The sequence below is a fragment of the Sphaeramia orbicularis genome, chromosome 5 (genome assembly GCF_902148855.1).
Source record: "Sphaeramia orbicularis chromosome 5, fSphaOr1.1, whole genome shotgun sequence".
Taxonomy (NCBI): Eukaryota; Metazoa; Chordata; class Actinopteri; order Kurtiformes; family Apogonidae; genus Sphaeramia; species Sphaeramia orbicularis.
In genome coordinates this window covers 36174668-36192307 of record NC_043961.1, presented here as the reverse complement: position 1 = coordinate 36192307, position 17640 = coordinate 36174668, and the positions used below count along the sequence as shown (strand labels likewise).

Here is a 17640-nt window from a genome sequence, read left to right as displayed (position 1 = left end):
GACAAAAAAGGGCCAACTGTTAAAATATGCCATCATGTTCCCTCTTAGTGAAAAAAATCCCATTTCCTCTTATGCACCAAGGATGGCATGAAGTTGTTGGGTTTTTTTTGTTTTGTTTTTTTATCCCTGTCTTTTCTACCTGGAAACAGGATATTAGATTAGATGCCATTGGACAAAGCAGATCTGAATCACTGCAGGTGCATTTGACAGATTAGTGCATTACTGGTCATAATTTAGAGTGGAAGTGTAACAGAGGCACTGAGAAATTGAATATTTACTTTCCTTTCAGATTGCCTGGAGATTTTCCATGCTTAACATAATTATGTCATCAGTCACCTTGTAAGAAGAAAATTAAGTGATAAGAAATATGGTTCTTTTGAAATGTTTTTTTTTATCATGCCAATAAAAATAATCTACATCTTTTAGAATATCTAGTATCTGAATATTTTAATTTAGTCTGTTGAGACACAACACAGACACTACAATTAAAGTAGAATCAATAATCACTGACTGTAAAGTATGTTTTTTTTATGATAAACTGTTAGACAGAATGTTTTATCTTAGATTTTATAAGAAGTTTTAGTGTTAAGCGCCTTGATGCCTATAACTCAAAGAGGAAATTAATCCATAGTGTTCACAGTTAATAAAATAGTCAGTTTTTTTCATGGTACATTTAGGAAAAATAGAGCAGCCTTCTGCAGTACACACAACTGACTATAGCAAATGTGCTTTACAGTAAAGTGGGTTTGTTAATTAGCTGGTATTCAGTGGGAAGTGTGGGAGAGTGATTTGATGGCATACAACCAAATTCATAAATAAGATTAAAACACAGGATGTATTGCTGGTAGAGTAAATGGCTGTTACCTTAATCTGCTGAGTCACCAGGATGCCCACTGTTTTAAGTCCATCAGCTGGTGATCTAGACAGAAGCTGAAACCTATTGCTAATGACTGTGTATAATCTCTCATCTCATTTTTCAGTGGGGGCTCAAACACACAAAAGCTTTTGCAGTTTGGAATTAATTAGAACAACATTTGGAATGAAACTGTATTGTGTAATCATAAGTTACACATTACAGCAGGAGTTCCTTTGTATATCCTCATTTAATGATGTGCATTTTACTCTGCAATACTAACTAATGAACTCCACCGTACAGACACTGTGAACACCCTTAGTCCTTTCTGGGATTGCTGTGACTCATCTGTGTATCACCACTGTTTCTCTGCCCTCTCGCTGCCTCTTCACAATCCATTGCCAGAACAGTTAGGTGGGCTGACGGTATTTACTCTAAGAAATTTCATAATCTGGCGAATGAATCTTTTGCAGTAAGCAGCAATCAGCTTTCCAGAAAGGAATGCTAATGTAGCAGAGGATTTTCCAGGAAGCAATGAGTATTTAATGATTAGGGAGATTGATTACAACATAGCTCATATCTCAAGGGGATTTCAAGGAGAACACAGTTCAAACATTTAACAAGGTTAAATGTCATGCTGAACTGAATCTCTGTCATACAGTGGTCACTTAGCAGAAATGTTTTGGTACACGGCGTAATGTAATTTAATGTGGAACAATTGCTGCCCTAATGCAGAATGGTGCTTGTGTGCTGGAGCTACAGTAGCTCCCCCTGCCTCTGCACAACCAGTATGTATTTTTGAACGAGTGGCAAAAATACGTGCACATCCCGCACATGTTGTCTAACTAACCTACCTAAAAACATAGAAAGGCTGTAAACAAACTAAATATGCGTATGAAGGAATGTGCATCTGTGCAAATATTTATGTCTGACTGTGTGTGTGAGTAACCAACTGTAACTGGCTAAAGCCTGATTATGGGAGCTCCAGTTTTACCATAGTGAAAGCAACTGCAAGCATGCTTGGCCAGGCTTATTACCCACACACACATTTCCAGCACGTGCTGGTGGTCACGACTCACAGATCCATGCTCGCATACAAACACACATGCACACACACTAACATGTTTGTGAGTAATGTGAGGCAGGGAGCTGTGGAGATCAATGGAAGAGCATGCTAGGTCTTCTCACAGAGACAATTAAAAGAGAATGGATAATGAGGCTATTTATAGACTGATCTAATTGTAACCAGGGCATTCTCCTACGTAGGAGCTTGGAATTGTTCTCTTTTCGGCCTGCCCTCCTTCTGTCCTCTCCTTCTCCCTCTCCCTCACTTCTTTTCTCTTCATCAAGCGAGTGGAACCAGTTTCATTACTGTATCGTCCCCTTTTGTGCTGTATCTCAACATTTGCTCCCACACAACAGCTCTGTTATCCTCCTTTGTTTCTCTCTCTCTCTGCAGTCAGACGACGCAGATGTGCTCACAAGTGGGTCATCAGTCATTTTCTGCAGATTTTTAAAGTCATCTCACATTCATATGCATTCACATGTGAATCAGCATCGTGCTGCAGCAATGTTATCAGGTGCAATCTGGTGCCACTCCTGGGAGACCCAGTGACGCACCATGCATGACATAATGCTGTGGTAATGTCTGTGGTTGTAAGGGAGGGAGAAACACAGCGAGAGGAAAAGAGAGATGGTGCATACACACTCTGCTTGCGTGTACATTCAGCTGCCAGATAACGGTGCTTCACTGAGAAGGAGCCTGGTACAAACCAATAAAATGTAGCCTGATGGAGAAATTTATTACTAGTTTTAACAAAAAGACATGAAAAAAAACAGCTTGTAATTCAGTGATTAATTGTTTTATCAGAAATTGGTTGGCTGCATAATGCAATTCCATGAAATGCACACATGAGATGTAAAATCAACTTTAAACCTCAAATTGTATCACATAAATTACATCCATAATCAACATAATACTGGCTTAAACATATAAAATAAAATAAAAAAGACTGGCATTTTGTAATAATAAATGACAACTACAAGTCAAATCTGAGGTGAGCATTTACATGTATGAAAATATTAAAATACTGTTTGAAAATCATCTCCAGTAAATTGTGCTTCCTTCATGAAGTTATTCTGATGAAAGAGTGAAAGATATTTATACATACAGTAAGTCTGTGGTGTATGAGGAGGTGGATGAGGTCGTAACACCGGCCCTCAGCTCTTGAACAGAAGAATATAAGGAATGCAGATCCATGGCCTCTCGTGACACAAACTGGTAATTAGAGCTAGTTATGTGAGATCTGAGAGTGAGAACAAGTATTTAAAAGAAAACAAAAAACAACTTAGAGCTCGATGAAAATCTGCATTCCATAAAAAAAGTCAGTAGCAGGAGCACAGTTTCCAGCTGTCTTCTGATTTATTTATTTTTTGCCACTTTTGGGGTGAAAGTCATTATTTTGTTCCTGCAGTATGAACCTGTATGCAAGGCTTTCACAGGTCCTTAAAAAGTCTAAAATGAAAATGTCTTAAACATTGCTTTCGGTGGTTAGTTGAAGCCTACTGAAAGGAAAAAAATAATAATTCTGCTACACTTTGTGCCAGAAATTGTTGGGATTAGGGTGTTTTATGACATTTGATGTATGAAAAGTCAGAAAAATATAAAGCTGCAGTAAAAAAAAACAAAAACCACACACCAAACACTTGCTATTACCCAGTATTATTTGGTATTCATTAGTGTCTGGCCTTGGTTCATTGAGACATGAAATGGATCGTAAATGCATTCATAGTCCTCAAAAAATCTTAAAGTTAACTTGTTGAAAGCTGCAGAATAAATACTTACAATAGCTATTAAATTTACAGTTTCAGTAATACTGCACATTACACATATGTTATAATTCTAAAAAAAGAGATCAAATGATGGGTTTTGGCAAAAAATCATTGCTTATACATTTGATACACTATCAGTATCAGCAGAACTTGTAAAATAGTTACCAATGGCTACATTATTCTTTACAACTACAGTCTGATGGAAAATGATAGATCCAACATCCACAGTTATATATTTATCTACGATGTTTATTGCATTGACTTAGATGTCATTTAGAGTGTAATATTGGTTCATCCAATCATTTTTTTTTGTTCCAAACTATTGTTATTAAATAAAAAAAAAAAATCTGTTTACCTTAAGCTACGATCTCCACCGGACTAATCTACTCCATGTGTTCCTCTTTCAGGTCTTGCAGGTACTCAGGCTGACCTGGAGAAGAGAAGAGAAATATTTGGAAAAAACCTGATACCTCCAAAGAAGCCAAAAACCTTCCTGCAGCTGGTATGGGAGGCCCTGCAGGATGTCACCCTCATCATTCTGGAGATCGCTGCCCTGATCTCCTTGGGCCTCTCCTTCTACCACCCTCCCGGAGAGAGCGGCGGAGAATGTGAGTCAAACAGCTCCTGTGACATCACTTCCCATAAAAATCATCCCTGTCACACAATGCAGAAGCAGACACGCAGGCACAAACACACACTGCAGCAGTTATCTTCACTATCTCTACTATTGCACTGGACAGCAGAAGGCTATAATTGCATTGGCCCGCTGACATCACTTCCTGTGACTTTACTGGCACGCTCACACCTACATGTATGCACACACTTTTTTAATTGGTGAGGCAGGTCACACTTTATTTGTGACCTGCTCCAAAAGGTCAAGTGACTCATTGAGCACTGAGGTCATTTTTGTGTGCATGTGTGAATGTGTGTGCATATGTGTATGCCTGCACTTATTGAATGTGTCAAGTGTGTGTATGAAAGGTGCCTGGAAGGTTAATGAAGTGTTGAGTAGAGAAATAACCTTGAGTTCCCAGTGACCATATATCAGCCCTGTGAGCCGTGAAACAGGAAATGAAGACAGAGATCATAACAAGGTGCTGAGTCAGCAACATCATTCATTGCCCCACAATCATCACAGTAATGGAATTACACCCCACCAATGGGACCAGTCATCATTTTAAAGGTCTTCTAAATGACGGAAGAAATAGTTTAAACTGTTCTATTTGTGTGGTTTCCTAATCACGAATTACCAGTGGAGCACTTCCTCTCCTCCAGTGGATGCAAAATATTTGAAAGCCCTCTTTAGAGCCAGTGTTTGTTTAGTCCATCTTGGTCTTTTTTAATTAAGAGGATGTCAACTCTGCAAATATAGTAAGTGATAACAAGTGGTGCCAGGCACAACAAACCCTGCCCCCATACTGCACGTATTGTAGCTTATTTTGGCATTGATCCAGATGATGTCATCATGTTTATGCGTGTGCTGATGTCAGCATATCAATTGCCTCTATATATGTGCCAAGTTTGAAGTATATTGAAATAAAATTGATGACATTTGAAATTTCACCCATTATGTAAGTAAACGGGAGAAAAAAAGATTTCAGAAATTCATAAAAAATTGGAACTTTGACCTACTTTTCCCAAAATGTAATCACATCTATTCTAGGTCACTGGAAATCTATAAACCCAATTTGGTGTGAAGTCAACCAATTGCTTTTCTGCTACAGACATTTGACATTTTGGCCCATTATAAGTAAATGGGAAAAATAAAGATTTCAAAAATTCATAAAAAATTTTAACTTTGACCTACTATTCCCAAAATGTAAACAGATCTATTCTGGGTCACTGGCAATATCTAAACCCAATGTGGTATGAATTCAACCAATAGTTTTGCTGCTAGAGTGTTAACAATCAAACAAACAAACAAACAAACCAAACCAAAAACAATACCCCTTGCCTCCCCTTCGGGGGCGGGATTAATAATGCATTTTACTGTTGGATGCCACCTATAAAAAAAGAAAAGAGAAAACAAGAGTGTAGAAAGTTCATTCTGAGCTGCTGTCAAGTAATATCCTCTCCCTTTGTAGAATGAATATGAATATTATCAATATTGCAGTCCCCAACACATTTGTCTTGGCTTATGCAATGTCATAACATTGATTTCCATCCATAGTTGCATTAGTTTTTGGCCAACATCTTGTATTGGTGATGGAAAGTCAGAATGTGTAAAGTCGTCTCTATCACAGATTCCCAAAGGGGTTCAGATGTGGAGTCTAATCCATGTGTAAAAATGATGTCTCATGCCCCCTGAACTACTCCTTGACAATTTGAGGCTGATGAATCCTGGTTTTATCATCTTGGAATAAAAATCCACTAGTCATTCAGTATATTTTCTGGACACATGACCAGACTAACTGAATCAACCCTAGATCATAACACTGCCCCCATGGGCTTGTTCTGTAGGCACTAGGCATCATGGGTAATCATTTCATCCACCTCTCTTCTCACCCTGATCCACCCATCACTCTTGAACAGGGTCAATCTGGACTCATTAGACCACATGACCTATTTCCATCGAAACACAGTCTAATCTTTATGCTCGCTATCAAACTGAAATGAGATGCTACTAACTGTATCAGTTAAAGAACTTGTTTCAGTTTTTTATCACTGCAGTAATTATACAGTTAGACTCATACATAGTTAAATCCAGGTGAGGGCTTTTTTTTTTGGCAAAGTGCATATTCCGTGTCTGCAATTTTGATCCTCTTAATACCCCTACATTTTACACATTGGACTTTGTTGTTTGGTGGTGATTTGACACTTTTAGAAGAATCCTTAGATAAACTTAAAGCTGCGTATGATGTTTGTCACCATTTTTTTATCAGATCTGTAAAACCTATCAGATCTGTACAGCCTAAGTATCACAAATCCGTTAGTCTTTCCGTGATTACGCACCTGAATCACTTCCCTCACAGTGAACAACTCTGAAGCTGACTCCATCATAAGTAGTCTGTTTGTTTACATACCAAACCAAAAGCGAAACCAAATCATCACTCTGGCCTTTTCGGAATTCCACGTGGCTGCAGCAGCAAGAAGCAACGAAGCCGTTTTCATGTTTGTTGCCGCTGTGGCCATACTGCGGCTGCATGAAATTCCCATTCCCACAATGCAATTTGCAACAAAATTTCCTAAAAGGCCCAAATGACATATCGGTTTGCTATGTAAACAAATGGACTGCTTGTGATGGAGGACACTCTGAAGTTGTTCACTGAGAAGAAAGTGATTCAGGTGCATAATCACGGAAAGACTAATGGATTTGTGATACTTAGGCTATGACTCAGATTTTACAGATTTGATGAAAAATTGGTGATGAAAGTCATACGCAGATTTAAGTTGATTTCTCCACTATCTCCCCAAAGTCATTTGGCTTGAACAGTTTGAAACATGGCTCTGACCACAGCCTGGATCAATCTATTGGAGCTTGGATTGAAAAGACCATGGGTGACACTCACACTAAAGCATGGTTCAGTTCATTTATAGTGTGAAAGTACTTTTTTTCATCAGTTCACACTTTTGAACCAATTACAGGAAGTTACAGCAGGCTATCGTCATCCATTAAACAAAGGAAGAAAAAGAACCAGGAGAAATGAGCCGTGGTAGCTCATGGGGAGAGGAGGAAGAAACGTGTTTTAATAGAAATACTGCACAAAGAAGTAATAAAAAGTCACCCTGAAAAAAAAAAAAAAAAACACATAATAATGCATAAAATTTGAATGTATTTTCTGAGATGATGATGATAGAGGGATACGATATGAGGAGATGGGAGAGCAGTGCAACCTGAAGATAAAGAATCTGCAGCAGCTATATATATATATATATGAAATTAATAGGTTCCGTCATTTTTCTTCTTTGAAACGAACCTGCTGCCTGCCGTACCGATGACAGACACACGGTCATCTACAGACTAATCAATGTCAAGTATAGTGATATAGGAAGATTCAGCCCATATAGATGATGATAATGACAATTGCAGTGTGAAACTAATGCTAAGTGAAACATAAGGTGCCCGCACTTGAAAACCATCGGCCTTCAGTCCACGCCAAAGTCTTTGCACTTACAGACGGACAGACGACAAACTGGTGACAATACCCTGTGGTGAGGACGGAGGGTAATAGGATTAGTACAATATACAAAAATGTGATCCTTACTTTGGACTTTCACATGTATTAAGTGTCCTAATCACCAAATAGGCATGTAGTACTATTGGTAAATTAGAAGAAAGATCATCAGTTAAGAACAGTACATGTCCTTGCATACTTTCTGTGCTTCGGTGCTGCTTTATTAATTATTTCTCTGCATTTCCAAGTCCAAATAAATGAGAAATGCCAAAGGAATTATTATGCTAATAAATGTGTCCATCTGAAATTACTACATAATCAGGCTTCCCTTTAATTTGCAGCAAAAAAGGTGCCGATATGCAAGTTGCATCTCATATCTGGATTACATGAATATATATGAATCTAAATCTGCACATAAACTTCCGCAGATATGAATAGATTTCAATAGCAGAGCGATTCAGAGAAATATAAATGTGTAGCACTATGGATAAAAAAACAAAGCAAATGGATTTGTGTGTGTGTAGCAGAGCAGGAGCACATGTAGAGAGGTGCACATAAGGTCGTAGCGTAAAGCTGTAAGAGTTTTTATAAACAGATGGCGACAGTCAGCTGCATTCAAGTGTAAAAAAATGCGACACACCAGCCACATGTGGACAAAGAAAAGCACACATACACACATCACACTGCTGCTTTATTGTTTATTAATAGGTCAGAAAAGCCTCCACGGTCCAGAAATAGAAGGTGGTGGGATGACTTGATACTCATTTACATATGAAATGGCTTGGCTGCAGTTAAATGGGGAGGCTCTTAATTGAATCTCCATCAAACATACATGAAACAAAACAAAATCCTGCAACACATAAAGAGATCATTATCATTAGACATAGAAATCCACTATGTTTAGGAAGGGGGCCAAACAGGCACTGTAATTAAAGGGTATGTTCAGGTTATGTTCTCAAATTGAGTGTTAAAACAATACTCACATGCACATGAAACGTATTAAAAGGCATTTTCTTCCAAAATGCTCAGTTTTCATTCAGTGAAACCTATTGAAAGTTAAACAATATGAGCCAGAGGCAATTATGTTGAAATGAAATCAACTGTACTGCATATTGGCTCAGTGATCGCCCACGTGTTTTAGCCCCCCTTTATTTTATGGATCTTTGTGTGAGACGTAAAGCAGTTTTTGTACTTGTTTGTGTTTCTTTGTGTTTGAAACATTATGCACTCCACATTCAGCACCATGGACAGCTATTGCACTTTCTGGATACAGACAATGACCATGTTTCCTTGCATAAAACATATCAGGATTTGGCTTTATTCTGGAAAAATTTGAAAACCCCTGTAAGCCAAAGAAAAACATGCCATTAAGTGTTGTGAATATCACAATTAAAAAGATTTTTTTTTTTTTTTTTTTTTTTAAATTAAAGAAAAGTTTTGTTAAACTGTTCCATTTTACATTGCCTCAAACATCAAGAACAGCTTTTAGAAATTTGCTCATATCTATAAACCTGTTGATATCCTCAGTCATAGTGTTGGGTAGGTGTACAGTCGCGGAAAAAAAAATATCAGACCATCAAAAGTCATTGGAAACAATGGTTATGCAATCAAGTACTAACTCCTGTGTGTATCATGTGACTAAAATAGACAGAAAAGAAAACATGGAATGCCTAAAAGCACTGTTTTGTCAGTACAATGTCATAACTATTGATGTGAGAACTGAAGTGATTTTGGTTATTATCCAGAAAACAATGGAAAATGGATAGATATCAGCTCTGAAATTAAACTCTTATGAGCTGTGTTTGTTGTTATCATTATATTTGTCCAAACAAATGTACCTTTAGTTGTACCAGGCATTAAAATGAACAAGAAATTGAAGAAAACAGGGGTGGTCTAATAATTTTTTCCATGACTGTATTTCTCCCTTTGACAAGAAATGTGGTCTTTCCTTTAGAGGATCTACCAACTCTACCAGAGAGACTCTTTATTCATACTCCAGCCAGCCATAGACAGGGGTTGTGGGTCGCAATGTGCAACAAAACATTGATTATCTGAATCCACTGCATACATGTCCCAAAAGTCCTCATAAACCTGGAATAAGATCTGCATATTCCACATGTCAGAGTCAGAAAATGCTCTATTTGGAGAAAAGCCTGATGCAGAATATCCAAACCTAATTAGCATTGTATATGAGGCTTGTCAAACTCTGAATATTATAATATTTTTAATGGGTATGTAAACATATTCAATGTGAAGCAGTAATGGGCTGGAAATCATCGAATATTGTAAAAAAAATGAAATGTTTTCATCTTTTTTAATGGCATTGTTTTAAAAGATTCAGATTAAGTGAATAAACATAAAACCTCTGTCAGAGCATTGGAGGATTTTAACATGGAGCTGACCATGCGGGCAGTGTTAAGATATAAAGAGTTGCTCAATTTGGCAGGGTAAATAAGCTAGGTATGTATGCGATAGAGATTATTGTGATACATTACTGTGTCTATGTTGCCTCTGTTATGCAAATATTAAACAACAAACACTAATAAATAATAAACTGGTATTTATGAAAATAGGTGTTCTGAGATCATAAAAAGGAACTCATTTATAGTGTACCAGTAAGTAAAAAAAAAGAAAACCTACTTGGATTTTAGTTGTTAGTTAACTCAGATCCAGCGTATGTTCCGTCTATATAATAGAGTCTGTACTCTTTCCCTTGTGAGCTGCAAATGTTTTATAATCCAAAACAAATCACCCTACAGAGAGCTTTAGGAGTCAGCTAGCCAAGAGTGTACAGCACTGTGGCTCCCAGAGAATTACATGAAACAGCATGAGGGCGACTAGGGAAAGGCCTTTTCACTCAGAAATACACTAGGCCATTCTGCTGAAATAAAGCAAATAAATGAAGAGGAGAGGAGAGGTGAATCTGTAAAGGTCACATCTTTGCTTTTGCGGGCATTATAGACTGTATGCAATGAAATGGTGCATATGCAATGTCTGCACCATTAAATTATGCACTCAAACTACGCACAAAGACAGCACTTAGAAGTCTGAGCTCTTCACATACAGTAGTTCTTTCATTATGTATAAGTTCTTGTACTGTATATACAGTGCATAGCTTGCTTGCAAATGTATGGCATCAATGTAATTTTCTTTTTCCTCTTTTCTTCTTTTTTTTTTTGTCCTTGTAACCACATTACAGCGTGCGGCGCAGCAGCAGGCGGGGTAGAGGATGAAGGCGAGGCAGAGGCTGGGTGGATCGAGGGCGCAGCTATCCTGTTGTCTGTGGTGTGTGTGGTGCTGGTGACGGCCTTCAATGACTGGTCAAAGGAGAAGCAGTTTCGAGGACTGCAGAGCCGCATCGAACAGGAGCAGAAGTTCCAGGTTGTCCGAGGCAGCCAAGTCATACAACTGCCTGTAGCTGATATAGTGGTGGGGGACATCGCACAGATCAAATACGGTAGGTGTGAGGGGACTGTGGAGCTGTATGTGATGGAATTCACTTAAAGGCATGTGGGAAGTAAAGTGGTTACAGAACAGTGTCACATGTCATCTTATTACTGATTCATATTTCACAAGTAATAACTTTACGTCCTCTTTAATACGAGCGACATTTTGTCTCTCTTGCCTTTTAGTTCACCAACATCCCACCCGCAATTAACCCTTTCATGCATGAATTAGGAGAACCAGAGTCAAGATTTTTTCCTCTTTAGGCATGAAAAAACAATGCAATAGAATTTTTTTAGTAAACCTATTTTTCATGGAGTTACAAAAATGTCCACTTAGCTGCACACCATGTGTTATGTGTCATTTTTGAAGCAAAGAAAAGTGTATTAAAATGCAATATCAGAAAGTGATATGTGTGTGAAAACTATGAAATAATAATTTTAATGCAGCAGATCTGATGTTTTCTCACATTTTATCATACTCTAATACTAGTTATTACTCACTTCATGGAGATTATGTATATATATATATATATATATATATATATATATATATATATATATATATACAGGGTAGGGAAGCAAAATTTACAATGAACATTTAGTTGTTTTTTCTCAGCAGGCACTACGTCAATTGTTTTGAAACCAAACATATATTGATGTCATAATCATACCTAACACTATTATCCATACCTTTTCAGAAACTTTTGCCCATATGAGTAATCAGGAAAGCAAACGTCAAAGAGTGTGTGATTTGCTGAATGCACTCGTCACACCAAAGGAGATTTCAAAAATAGTTGGAGTGTCCATAAAGACTGTTTATAATGTAAAGAAGAGAATGACTATGAGCAAAACTATTACGAGAAAGTCTGGAAGATACTATTAAAGAAGAATGGGAGAAGTTGTCACCCGAATATTTGAGGAACACTTGCGCAAGTTTCAGGAAGCGTGTGAAGGCAGTTACTGAGAAAGAAGGAGGACACATAGAATAAAAACATTTTCTATCATGTCAATTTTCTTGTGGCAAGTAAATTCTCACGACTTTCAATAAACTAATTGGTCATACACTGTCTTTCAATCCCTGCCTCAAAATATTGTAAATTTTGCTTCCCCACCCTGTAATATGAACGCAACACACACATATATATATATATATATATATATATATATATATATATATATATATATATATATATATATATATATATATATATATATATACATATATATATATATATATATATATACATACATATATATATATATATATATATATATACATATATGAATTGTTTAAGTAACCTGTTAATTACAGTCTAGTAACTGAAAACTGATTTACACTCAAACATGTTAATGCAGATCAGGTTTATCAAGAACAGCAAAGTTACAGTAATGGTCTGAATGTCAGTGTATGGGATGGTGCATAAGTGTCCACTGTGTTGGCTGATATGGAACTAAAACAAATCCATGCAACGTGATATCATGACTTTGCGTCAATATGCATGTCACTTTTGATGGTAAATTGGCGTGTTATCTGTTATCTGTACGACATTATAAGCTTTTCGCGTGTATATTAATCCATGAATATACAAGAGAACAGCTGTAGAATAGCTGTCCACTATAGTGACCACTATGCTTGAAAAGGGTTAAAGCTGCACTGCTCAATAGTTGTCTGTAAAAAAAAAAAAATCCACAATAATCCTTCAGTAGATTGTAATTCAACTGGTCAGAGAAGAAAAAAAACTATGTCTGTGGACTGACAGAATCAGAATCAGATTTATTGTCATTGTTTAAAGAGCAAGTTTAAAACAATAAAAGTCAAAAATAAGATCAAATAAAATATGTATTCATATAATATTTACATGTGTACATTTTACGGCAGGAGCTACAGAAAGAAGATGCATATTTTCCAATTCTTTATGTTTCCCCCTTTTTTCAGGTCCCACAGCTTCAAACCTTTAATTATTCTTCTGACCAAGAGTGATCAAACTCCCATGAGCCCCATGATGAGTTTGGTTGACTGTTGTCCTTAATCGTCTAGTCCATTGTTCTGTAAAAAGTAATTTTCATGCTTCAGTAGCTGAAAATAGACTTCAATCTCATTTCCAGAAGGGGATTAAAGTTATTAAGTCCACCTCAAGCAATTAAATATATTTAAGGTACAATATGTTAATGATAAGAATTTAATTAGCTGGAGACAATCCTATATGAGGAGCAACACACACATCCCCTCCTGAGGCCAACATGTACCAAATACATAATACAGGAACTGCAACATATCCTGTCTGGTATCAGCTGCTCATGCATATATGAAATGTTATTGGTGGAAGCAAGATCAATATAATCCAGCAATGTTATATAGACAGGATATTGTGTAGATATTGAATTACAATCTATCAAAATGTATCTCAGTCCACTGCTGATATCTCCTGCTGTGTTTCTATTGTTGCAGGTGATCTGCTTCCTGCCGATGGAGTGTTGATTCAAGGCAACGACCTGAAGATTGATGAGTCCTCACTGACCGGAGAGTCCGACCATGTCAGGAAATCTGCAGACAAAGACCCCATGCTGTTGTCTGGTATGTCCCTGGAACTGGAAAACATGCATTCGCTTTTAACCCTTTATTGGGCAAGTGACAATTTTTGGTAATTTCCGCACACATTACAATGAGGACAGTGAGTCAACAATCTCAGATCCAATGTGGTCTACAGGGTCTGTAAGGTCCGCCTCTGCATGAACAGTGAGTGTACCTGCTTTGTTAGGTACCATGAAGTAATGGTACTAATGTAAGGAATGATGTTCAAAGGGATAATGTGGATGTGGACAGGGGTCTGGATCAGCACTTATGTTGGTCTAATGTTCTAAAATATGTGTTCCTTTCACTTTACATGTGTTTCAAGGTTCTAATAGTTTTGGATTTTTCATTATAGTTTAGTTTTATTTAGTTTTGACTTGTTTTTCTCTAATTCAGTTGGTTTTAATTAGTTTTTAGAGCAGGTTTGCTAGTTTTTATTAGTTTTCTTTTTTTTCTAAATGCTTAGTTTTAGTTTTGTCGTGTCTTTTCTCTTGTTTTCCGTCGTATTCAAATAAATCCCAGACAGGACTCTGCTGCTTTCTCCCAACTTTAGTCTCCATGTTTCCAGGTAAAGTGGGGACCAGAAGACGACTGTAAACCACAAGTAACCACAAGTGACGGACTGTTAAATATCTTATGGCGCCAGCAGCGAAAATTGCTCGAGCGAAATAAATCGCTTTTGTATCAATCCGACGTTGACAAAGATGAAAACAAAGGGAATTTTATCCATAATTTTATACGTTTTAGTTAGTTTTGTAAACACACAATACAGTTTCAGTTAGTTATCGTTTTTATCTTTTAATTATATTTTTTATTTATTTCAGTTAACGTAAATGTTTTTATAATTCTAGTTTTCGTCATTTCGTTAGTTTTCGTTAACGATCATAACCTTGATGTGTTTTTCTTGTATTTTTTTGATGTTCACTTGTGTTCGTATTTATTTATTTAGATACAGGACAGTGTGTATTGGCATTAGTTGCAAAGAACAAGATGCATGCACCAGATTTAGCAGAAGAGATCATTTCCGTCGGTTGTCCTGGAGAAACAACCAACAAAATAAAATATCACATAGATTATGAAGTACTAATATACTGGAAGAAAACTGTAAGACATGACAGATATAGGAAAGTTTGCTCAGACTAAACAGTTACAGCCAAGTACATAAAAAGGGGCTTACATTCTAAAAGTACAATAACATTTCCTAGAATAAGATGTAAAAGAAAGAAAAAGAGAAAAAAAAAAAAAAAAAGAGAGAGAGAGAGAGAGAGAGAGAGAGGAATACATAAATTATATTATTTATTTATTTATTTGCCACTTATGGGTAAAGAACCAAATATGGTAACTTCATTGATTTTGATTTTCTACATAACAATAATAAAAAAAGTTGAAAAATTTCACAAAAGTAATAAAGTCTTGTAATATCCTCCAATAACACGCTATAGTTGACGTTTTGAATTTCAGTGTATTTCTATCAGTGGGTTAAAGGGTTAAAGTCATTGTTTCTTGTTTGCTATGTGATTATGTTTATTCCTTCAAAACATGATGCAGTTTGTGAGAATAACTAAGATAACATTGTATCTGTTCATCTTTCTTGTTTCACATCTCAAGCAGCAAATATGTTTCTGCCACATCTTAACAAAAGGGTTCACTTTGGAGTTAATTAATCCTTCAAATAGGACCGAGAATATATGCGTACCATCTTTCAGCCATTGTGCAAATCCATCATCCTGTGCCAAAGACTAAATATGCAAATAACGTGGGTTGCTTCTGGGGTCCTCATGACTCCTAATGTCACATACATTTTTTTTCCCCCTCCCACTATCAGTTATTGTCTTTAAATAATATGCAGCAGCGATGCAATTTTGGCAGCAAACTTTAAAGCCTTAGAGAATAGTCATTTCGTATTCATCTCAGGTTTGGAGCCTAACTTACTTAATAGAACCTATTGTGTATAAAATAAATTAAAAAAAAGGTTGTTAATTAAAATCTCTGAACATCAAGGCAGGAAGAAAAGCCACATCCAGAAGGTTCAGTTATTTAATCAAGCTTCTCTCTTCTATTTTTTTTTCTTTTCTTTTTGTTTTTTGCAGCACAGACATACAATCTACAGCTGTAAGATTCTTAGAAATGAAGAATATCACTAAAAACAGAAATATGGGCTAATTTGATCTCACACCATGTAGTATTTTTTTTTTTCCTGATAGATAATTAGCCGCATGTCTTTTTGCTGCTGTCTTTAATTATCCCATACTCACCCACACTGACTTACAGTAATGCACAGGATATACGGTACATGCACAGCTTTGTAGTGCTGCGAACATTTGCACAAGGACTCTTTACTGGTGCTAATGACTTTCTACCTCAGCACATTGGATTTTAATTGAAATGATATTTATTGTGTGATTTTACTTTGATTTCCTTAATAAACAAAACATGAGCAACTGGAACATTTTAGAGCACAGGTGTCAAACGTGCGGTTCGGGAGCCAAATCCGGCCCGCCAAAGGATCCAGTCTGGCCCATGGGATGAATTTGTAAAATACGAAAATTACACTGAAGATATTAACAATCGAGGATGTTAAATCATTTTAATTCAGATTCCACATACAGACCAATTAGATATCGAGTGGGTCAGGACCAGTAAAATGCTATCATATTAAACCTATAAATAATGAAAACAGCCAATTTTATCTTTGTTTTATTGTAAAAAAAAAAAAGTAAATTTACATAAAATGTGTATATTAAAAAGTGCTATTTTACAAAAAATGTGAAAAACCTGAAATGTCTTAAGATAAATAAATGCAATTTTACCAATACTCTGCCTATTATTAAATGTTTCATGCATTTGTAATTGTAATGTAAGTTGTAATGCACATGTGTAAATGATAAACTGGTAATCTGAGGCAGAATATTGTTAAAATTGGACTTGTTTTTCTTAAGATGTTTCCAGTTGTTCGTGTTATTCAGATTTTTGTAGATGTTAAAAAAAAATCTTGAAGTAAGCAAAAAAAAAATCTTGAATTCAACAAAAAAAAATCTTGAATTAAGCCAAAAATATCTTGAATTAAGCAAAAAAAAAACCTTGAATAAAGCAAAAATAAATAAATCTTGAATTAAGTTTAAAAAAAAAAAAAAACATCTTGAATTAAGCCAAAAAATTGTTGAATTAAGCAAAAAAAAATATGTTGAATTAAGCAAAAAAAAAAATCTTGAATCAAGCAAAAAAAATCTAATAATAATTATATATTGTGAAAATTGGACTTGTTTTTCTTAAGATGTTTCCAGTTGTTCGTGTTATTCAGATTTTTGTAGATGTTAAAAAAAAATCTTGAAGTAAGCAAAAAAAAAAATCTTGAATTCAACAAAAAAAAATCTTGAATTAAGCCAAAAATATCTTGAATTAAGCAAAAAAAAAAAAAAAAAAACTTGAATAAAGCAAAAATAAATAAATTGTGAATTAAGTAAAAAAAAAAAAAAATCTTGAATCAAGCAAAAAAAAATCTAATAATAATTATATATTGTTAAAATTGGACTTGTTTTTCTTAAGATGTTTCCAGTTGTTTGTGTTATTCAGATTTTTGTAGATATTCAAAAAAATCTTGAATTAAGCAAAAAAAAAATAAAATCTTGAATTCAACAAAAAAACTCTTGAATTAAGCCAAAAATATCTTGAATTAAGCAAAAAAAAAAACCAAAACCTTGAATAAAGCAAAAATAAATAAATCTTGAATTAAGTGAAAAAAAAAAATCTTGAATTAAGCAAAAAAAAATTATCTTGAATTAAGCAAAAAAAAAAAATCTTGAATCAAGCAAAAAAAATCTA

General features: G+C 35.6%; 1 protein-coding gene across 3 annotated transcripts in view; it reads left to right on the top strand.

Annotated features, from left to right (window-relative positions):
• Positions 1-17640, top strand: part of atp2b2 (ATPase plasma membrane Ca2+ transporting 2) — a 95551-nt gene that overhangs the window by 29416 nt on the left and 48495 nt on the right. For all 3 annotated transcript variants that reach the window (XM_030134290.1, XM_030134291.1, XM_030134292.1), the window contains exons 2-4: positions 4093-4293; positions 11000-11257; positions 13696-13821. In XM_030134290.1, the coding sequence (XP_029990150.1) occupies positions 4093-4293; positions 11000-11257; positions 13696-13821 (585 nt within the window). The remainder of the gene's footprint in view (positions 1-4092; positions 4294-10999; positions 11258-13695; positions 13822-17640) is intronic.